The following is a 16,204-nucleotide window of genomic DNA, read 5'->3' as shown; positions in this document are numbered from 1 at the left end:
CCTAATCTACCCTTGCCCCTACCCCATATTTACACAATTTACAAATCCGTCGTTAACGTCCTGTCTTCCCCATATCTTCCCTAATTCCAAATTTGTCATCAATCCCTCTAAACCAAATTTGCCATCAATGCCAATTCCTCATCAATCCCTCCCAAGGAGGGAGAGATGGAACCACAAACACAATGTCACCCCCACGTCATGATGCGTCTTACAACCAACCAAACATTTGCTCAAAAATCTGGTGTGGAGTTTTATTACCTCAGGTGAGTGGCTGCGGATGGTGCGAAGAGCTTTCAATCCTAAACTACCTTCTAAATGACTTTAACTCTCTTTAACTCTACCCGGGGTCTTTCCCTGCCAAACCATTGGCCATCTTTACTCTATGTGGTTCTAAGAACCGAACTCCCATTGAACATACTGTGGCGCTCACCAATTTGGGGTCTCACTCCCCCGATTCTACTCCCTGTGCCCTCGCACAATTTCAGGGCTGGGTCGTGTGGCTCCCCTAGCAGGTCTAGTTACCTGCGCACCTCCGCCACTGCAGTTGCCTCCCGAGCTTACCTGATCCTCACCCTAACCTACCTGGGGAAGGCCCTCTGGCTCTCTCACCCCCCCAGTGCCCTCTCTGGCACTGGGCTACCCGGGTCCGTCCTCCGGATCCTCGGGCCCCATTGAACTCTAACTCTACCTGGCTCCCGGAGCCTACGTGCGGCCTCACCTGGCCGACAGACTAACAGTGGCGGAGCGCTCAACCAATCGCACACTAACAGGCCACACGCCCAGCCAATTTCACTCCACTAATGCACCCATCCAAGTAGTACTCTGCTACTCTCACACCACAGATGTCAATATCCAACCACAATTTACCTACTCCCTCTACCTAGTTTTAAACTACCCTCCCTGGGTACTCGTGAAGGGGGTCCATCCTTCCCCCATTCACTCTTTTGCACCATCCATTCCACACTACTCATTACACACTCCACTCACGCCACACCATTGATTCCACACAACCATTCTCACTTGCCACCATGCAAGTCAATCACTCAGTGTACAATCACACACATCCACAATACTCTGCTCAAGCACTTTCTACACACACACATCATTCTCACGAGCATTGCCTCACTTCATCACCCTCACTACAAACACCCTGCATCATCTAATCTGACTGGTTTCCCTCTAACTTAGTGCTCCCCGTCTTCCCTTATACTAAGCACTCCCTCGTGATTATAATCCATCTAATCTACCTACGTCCCCACTACAGGTATAATGTCGCTACTTAAATCTAAAGTTACCTATTGTCATTTTCTAGATCCTATCAATAACCTAACCCTCCCGGGCTAGTTGGTACAGCCAATCCCCATAAACTATAGCTCATGTGCCCCCATGTGAGGCGAATGGTAAAACTACCATTCGCCATCACTATCACTACTACCATCAGTCCATTAAACTACGAGCCTCAGTGCGGGAATTGCATGTTCACAGCTCGGCTTCGAAAATCCGGATATGTGTGCGGATGGTCAGTCTCCTGTAGGTTGGGTCCGTCCGGCATCGATTCTGGGGAGGAGGTTTGGTCGGGCCAAGGCTCCAAGCACCATCCCTACGCAGGGCCTTGCGCTCCCATGCGCGGTGGCCGAGCCTTGCCCGGCCGGAGCGCCGCCACCACAAGGGGGCGCCGCTCCGACCCCTCCTACCTCTCGAACCGGGCCGATCGCCTTGCCTAACAAAGCGCGGCACCGACCGTACAGGGCAGGACCCGGCCCGAATCGTGCACGGCGCCCCATGCAGGAACGACGCGGCCACGACCCCGGCCGGCTCCCGCAGCACACAAAGAACACCACGCACCGAGAGCTCGCGTCGGCTACCTGTCAGCCTAAACGCTGTCCTGGTCAACGTCGATGCTTTCCTTGCATGCTCACATCCACACGCGTTCCTTCCCATACTCGCACATCCAGGTGTCTCCATACACTCCGCACATTTCGTCACCGCACTCTCTCTCCGTGCACACCACCCAGGCACACTCATTCCCCTCACAGACTTCGTTACACACCTGACCACCGCACACCTCCTCGCACACCTTGGCGCACACTCGTCATTCGCACACTTCATTACACACCTCTCTCACGCACCGTCTTGCACACTCTCTCCCGGTACGTACTCCGTACCACTCATGGGGGTGCACTCTTGCATCCACCCATTCAGCACACACCTACCCACGGGTGTGCAAGCCCTTGTCGCACACCCAATCACGCGCTTCACCACCAACTCAGGTGTGCATTCTCGCACCCGCTCTTCATCCATCTCACTCTCCATGTCACAATCACTCCCACTATCACACTCTTTCGTGCATTCATTCTCACTTTCACTCTCTGTAATACACTCGCTCCTCGGCACACACTTTTTTCTCACACGCGCGCCATTGCCATTCACACAGCGCACCACGGACCTCCCACAAACGCCCGCGGTATGCTGGGATCCCAAGCGCGCGAAAATTCTTTTCGCGCCAAACACTTTCCCGCCAAATCTCTTAGCCCCATATACAGCCCGACTCACCTTTGGGATCTTTCTTCCTCGCTCCAACACCTGCAAATCTTTATTTGGGTTGAGCAGCACGACATCATGATGCGAACATGGACTTTGTGCATATTCCATTCCTTCCTCCCGCGAGTGCTTTTCTAAGTCTGCGGTCTCTCCCGCCCCAATTTCCACTCTAATTAATTCTTTAATTTCTTTTTTCCATTTGAATTAATTCTTTTTCTTTTTCCGCCGCTGCACATGAATTTGCCCTGTCCAATTCGGTGGCCGTCGGGTTTTTCACACCCCGAGTCACTATTTCTATCCCGGTCCACCCGGCTGTGCCTTGCTCTGGCTTGCTTTTCCCGCGCTTCTCAAGCCGCGCCACCCCGTTGCATACCGATGTACTTTTCCCGCTTGACCCGCGGTCAATGTCCTCTCCCATTTTTTCTATATTCTTTTTCAATCCCTCAATTTGGATTCCCCATTGCTCTCCTATTCTATCCAGTTTTGCATCCAGTTGGGTCAGGAATAACCTGAGGTCAAACCCCATTTGCACAGCGGCCCCAGCCGCCACCACGGGCTCGGCCTCCGCCGCCATGTGCGCGGCGCCGCCATTTTGCGCGCCTGCAACCCCCACTACTACCCCCTCTTCGACCTCCTCTTCCATCTCTCCCACTTCTTCCCTGGGGTCCTGGGTTGACTCTAACCCTTCTTCATCTACCCCCACCCGCATCCGATCGCCTTGACTATCCATGGCACGACCCAATTTGGATGTTAAATAAAAATTTTGGCCGCTCGTAATTTTGACCAAATTTTTTAAGGTGGATTAAAATTTGGTTCGGGTCCAATCCCACTCCGCGACACCAATTGTTACGGATCTGGGGGTCGGCTCTCCCCTTACCAAGGGGGGGTTAATCCCCGTGTCCTTAACCTGGCCGTTCCCCCAACCCTAGAAGTTATAACGCTCCTTCCGGTCGGGAGTAGCCAGGGTGATTGGTCAATAAAGTCCCAAATACCTGAGTGCTACCCCTGGCCGTGAAGCAGGGAGATAACTCCTGCTCGTACCGTGGATATGATGGTAATTGCCGAGCGGTTTAGCAATCCGCAGCCCGAGCCATTAACAAAGGGACTAAACCCGATTAAAGCGATTGGCCAAATCGTGCCACAGGTACTCAATGGAGAAAAGACTAAGATGATCGAATGGAAGAACAGAAACCAAAGTAAGGGAGAACACAGAATTTATTAACAATACTGAAGAGGAAACGAAAGCAGGGCATATACAAGAAGAAGAAGCAAAAGGACACAGGGCAAGCTTACACAGTCTTAAATATCACGCCCAGGACAATACAGACAGACTTACACGAAAGGGTAGTGGTAGGAGGAGAAGGTCCAGGCAGATGGCAGGGGAGGAAGGTCCGGGCAGATGGTTCAGGCATTGAGGTCCGGCTCCGGTCCACTCGAGTCCGGCTCCGGGTGTTGACTCGACCGTGGCGAGAACCCGGGCAACAGCGAGCGCCTACCGTCGCGCGCGGACCTTATACGTGGTGGGGGGGGGGGGGGGGGGTAGTCTTTCGCACGGCCGCATGCGTAGTTCAATGCAATCGATGATGCAATTGCAATTGCTTACGTGCAATTGCAACGACCTCTCACTCCCTCCTTCTCTCTTTGAACTCGCCGACAACTCCTCCCCACTCCGAACTGTATAAGGGCGCCGCGCTTGCGCTTATATCGGGCGCGTCAAAATCAAGCCGCCTGCTTTTAGGTCACACCCACCGGTGAGCTCGCTTCGGCCCTGGTTGGTCGCGAGGGTTCACCGGCTCCTCCCTTCGTGACACGTTGATGGGGCAATGCCTCGCTCCGACAACTCCTCCCCCTTTTTCTCCACTCTGACCGCATGGTTAATGGCGTTTGGAGCCAGCGCTGCGGCTGGCAGAGACGCGCAATACCCTTTGGAGGGAGGCGACGCCGCAAAATGAAGGGGATTTGAAAAGGGGCCTAGGTTATTTGATTAATGCAACGCAGAGTCAAACTATTGGAAACAGAGCCTTACCTGAAACACATACTAATGAAATAACTGAAGAAGGTCCTATGGTGTCCTACGTGTTGCAAAATGGACTAACTAGGGTGCGACCTTTGACCTTTGGAAGATGGGGATATTTACAGGGAATTATTTACAAGGCTGATTATTTTACAAATTGAAGGTTCTAAAAACCGTAACACAATATATGCTGGTTTGTGAATGTGGCGTTCGTCACGTTTCTGAGTTAAGTGTGATGCCGATCAGGAAGAAGAAGAAGCCGTACTACCAACTTTGTACACTTGCGGAATTGTTTGATTTACTTGTATTCAAATGTCTGGTGCTTGTTTTGTATTTATTTATGCGAATGTGTGCTTGTATATAACTGTGATTCATTTAAAAAGGCTTAGGCACTATCGAGCGATAAAAATAAAAATAAAAACCCCAAAAAACGATCCTTTTTTTTCATAATTTTTTTTTTTTTGCCTAGAACATTCCCAGGCACTCACTGATGAACCTCTGAAAGTTTGACGAAGATCCGTTCAGCCGTCTCTGAGAAAAATGGCGACACACAGACAGACAGACAGACAGACATCTCTCTTATATAGTAGATTAGTAAAAAGCCCGTCACAAATGACGGGTTGGAACAGTTTATTTGACGGTGCAGTCTTGTGAGCATGCCAAAGTCTGGAGCCTCGGCCTAGTGTCAGGTGTACTTATTAGACGTCATACATATGTAAATGAACAGGGAACCATGATTGTCATGGGGCCCGCAAGGCTAACCCCCGCTCTAGCGGGGAAAATGGCCTTAAAACGATCATTCATTCATTCATTCATACATATGTAAATGAACCCTCGTTTTACTCTGTACGTGTTGCATATCATCATGTGCAGCGAATTTCACCTCCCTGCACCTTATATTTATTGTTATTTTAAAAAACACTTCTGTACACCACCCTCGAGGCTCGGTTTGCAAGACACCGTCTACAATTCCAATGGAACGTAATTACTCTTTTATGGAAAATGTTTTTCGACTTTGTTTTATCCTCAAAAATAGACCGTGGTCAACACACATTCGTGTTAAAAGATTGGCCTTTAGAACCTACCCATATGAAGGGGGACAGACATCTGTACAAACACACAAACTGATAGTGTGTTTTATATGGCAGATAAAATAACAGGATGGGAATTGGACTCATTACAATACAGGAGAGGTTAATTAAGAAAGCAACTCTGCAAGCCAAAAAAGTATATGAGAAGGATATGACCAAACGTATTAAACATAATAACAAGGCATTCTTTAAGAACATAAGAGGTAAAGAACAGGTTAAGAGAAGTGTGGGCCCATTTAGGAACAGCACAGGGAGATTGGTGGATGATGAAAGTGAGATTGCAGGACTATTAAATATGGAGTTATTTCACTTCTACATTTAACAGTCTGGGAAATTACCAATAGTTGAGAGTATTTGTGAAGGAGGTGAGGAAGGTGCACTTATATGCCATCATGTGCTGTGCTTGTGCCATGTTTGAACAAAACCGGATCATGCATGTTCAATAAATGGTTGGGGACACGTTTAAGTAACAAAATGGCCGCCAGTTTGCCATCTTCAATGTGATTTCGAAAAAATATGATGTGCATATGTGAGCCATCATTCGTTATCTGTGTGCCAAGTTTGAACAACATCGGTAAGTGCATGTCCGATATATGGTTGAGGAAGTGTTCAATATCGGGTTTCTTTACAACTAAAATGGCCGCTGGTCGGACATCTCTGATCGCATCGGGAAACAAAAATGATGTGCATATGCATACCATTATGTATTGTCTTTGTGCCAAGTATGAACAAAATTGGTCCATACATCTCCAAGATATGTTTGCGAACATACACACACACATACACCCGGACGGACGACACCCAATGCATAAACCCACGTTTTGGACTAAGTCCAATGGGGGCTAACAAAGGTGGAACAAACATACTGCTGACATTCAAGTAGATTACAGTGTATTAACTAATAAGCAACCGATGCAATCCTTGTGCATATTCCATAAATGTTGTGAATACATTTTTCGACAGAGTTCTAAAACTTTGTACTTTATTGATAGCTGTTATACCTACACACACAAGGGCACAAACACGCACAATTGTGCGCACAAACATTATAAATTGTAAATGTGCCAAGCTTAAATCATTATAAATGTCCAAGACCAAGGACACGACACCAATGGCTTTAAAAAGATGGCAGGACTGAGTCAATCGACCAATTGTAGATTCTGCACCAGAAAACACGAGCCACCTCCTATCGGGATGTAAAAACACTCATGTCAGAGCAGCTGTACACCCAAAGGCACAACAAGGTATGTAGAGTAATCCACTGGAACATCTGCAAAAAATCAACATCCCAGTTCCAGAAAAACAAGAACCAAAAGCAATCACTGAAAACAAAGAAGTACAGAGATCTTAAAAACCATCCCTGGGAAGATTACTACAAGCGAACTACAGTTGGAAGCTGCCCAAGGCTCGGTGACGATCCTCAAAGGAGCCCTCGGAACAAAACTTTGAGAATATGCAAACTTCACAGCTTGGTCCATGAATTATGATCCCTTATGGAAACTGAGATGGATACTTCGAGACCTGGGAGGATTTCATTCCATCCACTGAAATCCGCACCTGGAGATAACAACCAACGACAAACACACTTATTCACGTGCCCACAAAGGTGGATACTTTGAAACCTGGGAGGGCTCTGTTCCACCTTCTGAAATCAAATAACTGACCAAATACAGCACTGCAGCCTCAGGAGGAACCCAAAAAAGACAAAGATGGAGTCATCCTTGATGAACCTGGGTAGGATTCGGGATGCGACTGCTACTCCTCTATCCCCAAACACATCCAGGCACAGTCTGGTGAACCCTACAAAAACGATTTGCAAGATTCACTCCTCCATAGACAAAGAAAAAAAAGGAAGGAAAGAAAGGAGAGATGGAGGACAAAAATAAACATAAATAAACAAATAAATCATGCATACAAATAGAAAACACACGGACACACGGACGCATACACATGGACGGACGCACGCACGCACCCGCACACGAGAAATACCTTACCACTTCTTACCTTACCACCACAGAATGTACACAGCAATTCACCAGCACACAAAATACACAGGTCCTCTACTTATATTGAAGTTCCCCTTCCGGTAAACACTAATGACACACTCTTGGTTTAATTAATTAGTTAATTGATATTAAAAAACACGAACAAACAACAACAGCACCAACAACCAAAAAACTAATTCCCATTACTTATTTATTTTAATTCTTTCACACAACTTCCAATGCTACAGGAACCTGTTTACCGGAAAACCAACCAAAGTTAAAGAAGAGATTAATTACAATGATGTCTAAAAACATTTCCACATCATGACCTAATCAAACTGTTAGCACAATAACCACTCTCTGACATAATAGAATACATCCTCTTACCACAAACCACAAAATCATTCTTCACACAGAAAATTCTAGCAAATATAATAATCTTCGATGAAAAGTAATTGAAAAGACATAATTACCTGGACCTTAACCGGTACATTATATATCAGAGGGAAAGGTATACAAGACAACAGAAAAACTGATAGTCAACTTTATGATACACATTTGTACTAAAATAATTATTTCCAACTCTTACGAACACATCTAGATATGCCACATTATCATCGTTACTACTCTTATCTGCTATTAGACTTTCTGGATAAATCCTATGAAGCAGCCAATCAAAAAGCTTTTCATTAATCACACAAATATCATCAATATATTGTCGCGCAACTCCGGTTAACATCAGAGTCGCGGATAGCCTAAACGGTCTTATTCGGAGGCAACTACCAAACACGAATTCAGCTATATGTCATGCGGGAGAATGAATCAATGAATGAATGAATGATCGTTTTAAGGCTATTTTCCCCGCTAGAGCGGGGGTTAGCCTTGCGGGCCCCATGACAATCATGGTTCCCTGTTTGAGGCAATGTTTTTATGGCCAGATGCCCTTTCTGACGCCAACCCTTAGTCGCCTCTTACGATGCGCAGGGATACGGTGTATCTATTCTAAATCGGGGTACACACCGGGATCATTCATCCCAGCAAGCTGGTATTCAATTTGCCGACCTTGGAAGGATGACAGGCTGGGTCAACCCCCCTGGTGTTAATTTAGTGATCGATCGGGATTCGAACCCAGGATCCTATGATCCCAAGCCGGCACCCTGACCGCTAAGCCAACAACAGGCTACAACGGGAGGCAGGCTACATCAGGCTACAACAGGTTACAACAACAGGCAACAACGGGAGGGAGAAGGAAAATGGAGGGCTGTGGCAAAGCTTACCTGGAGCGCGTCGACTGTAGCTCCGTTCCTGCAGGAGATTAACTCGACACGGACACCAAATTCAATGTACAAAATAAAGATTTATTCCGGACCCGATACAATGAAACGCGACGGAGCTCGCGGAGCTCGGGATTATCTGGCTCTTGTCGTCTTCAGTGTAACACGGCCCCGCGGCCCTCTCCATCCGCCTTCGAGCACCACCAGGCCTCGTCGGTTTAACGGCACACCACGAGGTCCCTCGCTCCAAAGGTCCAATGCAGGGCTGCACGAAGCAAGCGAACTCCACTCGGGCTGCCGGCCGGGACTAAAGCTGCTCGAGCTGCAACTCTCCAAACTCGGGGTCGCACCGGGACTGCCAACTCAAGCTGTGAACTGCAAACCGAATTGGTCAACTGCGAACTGCCAGGGCTGGGAATCTCTCTCTGACTCCAATCTCCAAGAGTCAAGCAGGAAGAAAAACGAATGACGTCCAAGCACGAAGGAAGGGCAAAAAGAGAGCTCTCTCCTAACTCTCCATCTCTCCTCTCGAACCAACTGCTCTCCACCAACTTGTCCTGTGCAACTCCTCTGAACCAACTCGCTTTTTTTACTCTCTTTCGGCGCTCGCTGATCTCTCTTGGCCAAATCACTCACGAAAGTCCCGCCGTGCCTCGTATCACTCCGCGGCGGTGACGTCAGCCTTGGCGCGCCACCCAATCAGTGGCCTCCACCGAATTGCAGGCCCGTGGTGTGGTCATAGCACGTGGCAGTCGATCTGGTTAGGCCCGTCGGAGGTGCAACCGGTGGCGGCCATGCGGCGGTGTCCTGGCCTGGTTTCCTTTTGCCGGTTCTCTTTCACAGTCATGTCAGGGAAGGGCGTTACTTAGTGTTGCGCTAAGGACTTGTCGGAATGTCTATGTTGGTCTGCAGTGCCAAAAGGGACAAAGGTTTGGCTAACCAGGTGAGGACACACAGGGGCGCTACTCTTTAATCCCTAACTCTACTTAACACACGAACCTCCTGGTAGATTCACAAGTATACTCCTTACCCGACAAAACGCCTACACATGAACTTATTACAGGTAGTTTTCCTTACCGCGACAGACGAAGCACGTTACCTATTCAGATCTATCTGCTCTATATATCACTACCCACCAGACATAACAATGTCAACATGTAGAAGACAACATTTTAGTTAAGCCTAACTTCTCTTTCGTCAACCTCTGAAAGCATACGTCAGCACAACAACTGTTCGTCGGGAGCTTCATGAAATGGGTTTCCATGGCCGAGCAGCCGCACACAAGCCTAAGATCACAATGCGCAATGCCAAGCGTCGGCTGGAATGGTGTAAAGCTCACCGCCATTGGATTCTGTAGCAGTGGAAACACGTTCTCTGGAGTCAGGAATCAAGCTTCACCATCTGGCAGTCCGACGGATGAATCTGGGTTTGGCGGATGCCAGGAGAACGCTGCCTGCCCGAATGCATAGTGCCAACTGTAAAGTTTGGTGGCGGATGAATTATGGTCTGGGGCTGTTTTTCATGGTTCTGGCAAGGTCCCTTAGTTCCAGTGAAGGAAATCTTAACGCTACAGCATACAATGAGATTCTGGATGATTGTGTGCTTCCAACCTTGTGGCAACAGTTTGGGGAAGGCCCTTTCCTGTTTCAGCATGACAATGCCCCTGTGCACAAAGCGAAGTCCATAAAGAAATGTTTTGTCGAGATCGGTGTGGAAGAACTTGACTGGCCTGCACAGAGCCCTGACCTCGACCCCATCGAACACCTTTGGGATGAATTGTAACGCCGACTATGAGCCAGGCCCAATCACCCAACATCAGTGCCCGACCTCACTAATGCTCTTGTGGCTGAATGAAAGCAAATCCCCGCAGAAATGTTCCAACATCTGGTGGAAAACCTTCCCAGAAGAGTGGAGGCTGTTATAGTAGCAAAGGGGGGGGGGGGGGGGGGGACCAACTCCATATTAATGCCCACGATTTTGGAAGATGTTTGGGTGTCCACATACTTTTGGTCATGTAGTGTATGTGGGGTGACATAATTGTATTTGACCTTGACTTAATTCTTCAAGTCATGACCTAATTATAGACATGTAAACATTTTTGGAACTGATTCGGAACAAAATTGCCCTCTCCAGATAGCCTAGAACAAGTCGCATATACGCTTAATTGATATCATACCCCACTGAGTTGAAGGTCAAAGACAAATGGCGGTTTGAAAAAAAAAACACGGTCAAGGTCAAATGGCGATCTGAAAAAATGTTTTTTTCCCAATGACAGATCTCAAAGACCGCTTGGCCTTCCGACATGTTCTTGTATCATAATAGTGAACCTGCACTGAAGTTGTGCACCTGACATTTCATTGGTGTCCTTGACCTACTTTTTTGGATTGTGACCTAATTAACAAAAAACACCTTTTTACACTATTCTTCCTAAATGTTGAAGGTCAAGGTCATATGGCGGTCCAAACAAAACACGCCATCATTGGATTGTGGGCCAAGGGTAAGTCGCAGGCGATCCCTTTGTGATCGCAGGTATCTAGTTGTAGTTGTAGTTGTTGTTTTTAATTACAGCATATAAGATATAGATGGCAGAGTGAGGTGACGTCATTGCTAATCTTTGGGTGACATGGGGACGTAGAAGACCCTTCCATCAGTCCCACATCCACAACCAACAACGTGAAAACGACGAAGAGCTCAGGTTTCCATGGCAGGGCAGGAACGAGAGCAGGTCACTCGACATCAATAATTAGAATGTGAGCTTCTGCCTGGTTTCGAGCAGATGGAAATCACCAACCACGCAGACATCTCGAATACAAATCGCATTCATTATCCCTCCGGCGCCCTCCATTTCTTATTGAAACTCATGGAAGAGTTTGTCTACCTATTACATATATGATGTATAAGGCATGCACATCAGGGGATAAATTGACACGGTAACATCAAATTTAACCTGGAATCCCAGGTCCCAGGAGTAGAGTGCAGGAAAGCAGCACCGACCCTATGTAACATGGACATGGTTCATCAGAAACAGAATATGTTGTTGTGGAGACGGCCAAAGGGGCTAAGGGGAGTAAGATCGAATAAATATGCCATTAACAAACGTTATAGCATAGTAGATAAGTGTTCATTACTGTATGAAATGATAGGTCACGTGATGAAGACTTGAAGTGTTGGTTTTAGCATAATTCAGCATGCCCTGTCATTACCTCCGCCAGCAAAGGTGCAGGGAGGTTATGTTTTCACCCCTGTCTGTCTGTCTGTCTGTCTGTCTGTTTGTGAACAAAATATCTCAAAAAGTTATGGACGGATTCGGACGAAATTTGTCGGAGATGGAGCGTATGTGACAACGACGAAATTATTAAATTTTGATGAAGATTCGGATCCGGCTAGTAGGATTTTAAAGTGATTCTTCACCATTGGGAGATGGGGCCAAAGACGATACATAGCAGGATATCTCAAAATGTTGTGGATGGATTTGGACGAAACTTGGTGGACAGGTTTTTTTTTTTTTTTTTTTTTTTGTATACAAGGTCGAGGCTCGTGAAAGAGCGAACATTAATCACACAGAAAGACAAACCGACACAAAAACATATAACATCGGGAGCGGTAGACAAGATGGGGAGAGAGGGGGAAGGACACAAACACAACATTTGAGGGCAGGGACCGAGAGACATGGAGACATCGAGAGATCTGAGAGAGGGCGAGGGCTTTGGGGTGGGTGTCTGACAAGGAAGAATCGGTTCCCTTTTGGTGAAGATCTGAATATGGATTCGGATATGAGAATTATTTAATTTTTTAAGTGATACTTCGATCACCATTGGGAGATAGGGCCAAAAACGATACGTAGCGGGATATCTCAAAAAGTTGTGGATGGATTTGGACGAAACTTGGTGGACATGTTGTGTGTCTGACAAGGAAGAATCGATTCGATTTTGGTGAAGATCTGAATATGGATTCGGATATGAGAATTATTTAATTTTTTAAGTGATACTTCGATCACCATTGGGAGATTGGACCAAAAACGATACGTAGCGGGATATCTCAAAAAGTTGTGGATGGATTTGGACGAAACTTGGTGGACATGTTGTGTGTCTGACGAGGAAGAATGGATTCGATTTTGGTGAAGATCTGAATATGGATTCGGATATGAGAATTACTTAATTTTAAAGTGATTCTTCACCATTGGGAGAGAGGGCCAACCAGGTGGAGGTACCCTCTCTACCGAGTGTCGTTCTAGTTACGTTTGTGTCTAAGCCCCTACCATTCCCACACCTTAATTCTTCAGAATTTGTATAACCTTTTCTCCCTCTTCTTTAACGGTCACAATTATTCCCACCTTTTTGAAGGTTGGCTGGGGGAAGCTTTGCCTAAGTCTTTCACGAACCGGCCGGCCAAGCCTGAAATTCGACTAAGGTTAGGGTAGGAATTTGGTAATTTGTTCAGGGTGCCTGCGATTGCTCGCCTACTCTTCGCGATGGACACTATGACATCTTTATCGTCCACCAACGAATTGCGGCAGACGAAACGCCCAGTCCGTCCATCCGAGGCACAGAACACACATCGATGAATCCTCCCACTTGTGAAACAGGGATGACATTTTATATCTGGGATGGGATTCGAACCCAGGCTAGACAGCTTACAGGAGAGTATGTGTACCTCCAGCGTCTAGGCCATCCTGGAATGTGTCTGTACGTGCTTTTAATGCTCTCGCAGCGGTGCAGACAAACGGTCTGAAAGGCATGCGGAGGGACGCGGAGTAGAGTGCAGGTTGTTTTTTAATACCCCACATCCCTCCCACGCTGCAAAGTGATACTGGAGTGGAGATGGTTGCTCCTGAGAAGGGGCGGAGCCTGTCAATGGGCGTGTTTTCTGAGTGGGCGGGGTAAGGGATTAGCAGTCGTGCTATTGGTCCATTAGCGCGATGGTCCGGCATTTACAGGGGGGACAGGAGGGGGGAATGAACGCAGACGTGGTGGAAGTGATGTTTAAAGTCGGTTAAACGGTTTCTCCTCGACATGTCCACCCTCCCAGATGACTTTCTCACAACTCGTGTACTCTGTGCATCGTTTTATCCGCTAAATCTCCTTCCGTAGCATCTCCCGCCAAATCCCATCCCCCTCCTGAAGCCCTCGTCATTTATTTTTTCCGACACTTATTGTCGTTTTGTCTCTGTCTCTCTGCACAGAGGTTCTTGTTCTTCTGTCCCGTCACGATCGCATTCCACAGGTCGTACGCGTACGTACTACATGGACACCGTGAGCGGCGTTCGAGGTTTGGCGTATAGCCGCTGGGCTTACGACAGGTAATCGTCCCACCCAGCGAGCCCCACCTTGTCCGATCACTGTGTCGATGTCCCCTCGCTTATCCCATTGCCCCGCTCTCCAAGTCCGCTGCATGACCCGACGAGTGCCGTGGGATGTCCAGACAACCTGGTTCCGTTTGTCTCTCTTTTAATATCCTGTCTATTTGTGCATCTTATTCGAGCTCGGGCAGTCTTTGGATGGGAGGACACCTCTAAGTCTAAGGGAGACCGAGACCTTGTATTGTAGGTAGGTTAGCTCAATTCGTACCAATTGCTGTCTGTCTGAGCTGCCTAATAATGGATTTGTTCCAATGTGGAATTGAATCCGACCAAAGCTGATGTCCAGGTACATGGCCTTCAATAAAGGGAGGGCCCACCATCTTGGACTACGGTGTCCTTTCAGGTGCTGTTTGGATGTGGATCGTTTTGGGATCCTCCAAAAGGAGTAGACAATTGTATGGCGTTACCCTGGCTAAATGTCCCTCCTCAATATGTATATATACCTTACTGTGCTCTGGATACTCACCATGCTGATGTGGGTCTGTGTGGCAAGAGGTTTCACGGTCGACCAGAGTACATACAATGATGACCCGTGATGGCCGACATTATGGATACAGAATGTTCTTGAGTTGTTAAGAGATATGGTGGATGGACAAGGGATTGACAGAGGCCTATATTTGCTCCCATGCTGATACTATTATAGGTATGCTGATACTATTATAGGTATGCTGATACTATTATAGGTATGCTGATACTATTATAGGTATGCTGATACTATTATAGGTATGCTGATACTATTATAGGTATGCTGATACTATTATAGGTATGCTGATACTATTATAGGTATTTGGTCATTTTCCATCTTTTTTACAACTTCAGATTGTCTTTTCACTTCCACTCAAGATCAGAGACTGTGATGTAAACATTCACGACTCCTTTCCATTCATTTATTTATACAAAATATTCCATTACTCAATCAGATAAATTAACTTACTATGCTATTGTAGGAAACATGGCATCAACTATAAAAGATAACTTGTACATGTCATCGACAACGTGTTTTATCAGAAATAATTTATCCGAAAGGGGTAACAATTAAACCCAAAAGATGGCGGCGCAGAGAAGAGCAGGTAACATGATGTACCTGTTCTCTACTGTTGTGTGCTTGCCCTCTCTCTCCCCCTCTTGTCTCCCGCTCCCTTTATTATATGTTATATGTGTTAGATCTCATACGACCCTCGACTAAGTATACGAAAAAGGTGCACACGTCTCTTAAGAACCAAATTATTTGTCAAAGAAACACAGCAACAGAATCCTGAACACACAGGTGCAATAATTATTAATCACAGAAAGCTAACTAAACGATGGCACCACATACACAACTACAAGGGAACCTGGTAGGGCGCGTACCTCCGCCATGATGAACAGTTTACATTTTGTATCTCAAAATGACCTCCAAGGGAGACCAAGACCTTGTAGTGACCGAGACCTCGTGGTGACCGAGACCTTGGATGGTGACCGAGACCTTGTATAGTGACCAAGACCTTGTAGTGACCGATACCTCATAATGACCGAGACCTTGGATGGTGACCGAGACCTTGTAGTGACCGAGACCTCGTAGTGACCGAGACCTTGGATGGTGACCGAGAACTTGTATAGTGACCGAGACCTTGTAGTGGCCGAGACCTTGTAGTGACCAAGACCTTGTAGTGGCCGAGACCTTGTATAGTGACCGAGACCTTGTAGTTTACCCCCCCCCCTTCCCACGCCTCCTCCCCCCAAGCACTCTCCCTCCCACACATCTCCCTGCTCTTAAATGTTGTGTGCTCTCAAGTGTTTGTGTGCTTCCCATTCTCTTGTCTTCCGCTCCCTCTTTTTATATATTTTGTTTGTCTGGTTGATTTGTTTGTGAAGTAAATGTCAGCTTTTTCACGAGCCTCGATTCAGTATACAAAAAAGTGACCGAAACCTTGTATAGTGACCGAGACCTTGTAGTGACC

General features: G+C 47.0%; 1 protein-coding gene across 1 annotated transcript in view; it reads left to right on the top strand.

Annotated features, from left to right (window-relative positions):
* Positions 1–13,861: 13,861 nt before the first annotated feature.
* LOC137432292 (tubby-related protein 3) overlaps positions 13,862–16,204 on the top strand; it is a 50,057-nt gene continuing 47,714 nt past the window's right edge. Inside the window, exon 1 of the mRNA XM_068124103.2 lies at positions 13,862–14,204. Coding sequence (XP_067980204.2) covers positions 14,149–14,204 — 56 coding nt within the window. The 5' untranslated portion in view covers positions 13,862–14,148. The remainder of the gene's footprint in view (positions 14,205–16,204) is intronic.

Source organism: Myxine glutinosa, chromosome 8 (genome assembly GCF_964187855.1).
Source record: "Myxine glutinosa chromosome 8, kmMyxGlut1.1, whole genome shotgun sequence".
Classification (NCBI taxonomy): Eukaryota; Metazoa; Chordata; class Myxini; order Myxiniformes; family Myxinidae; genus Myxine; species Myxine glutinosa.
Note: the sequence above shows the minus strand (reverse complement) of the source record. Positions and strands in the feature narration are given on the sequence as shown.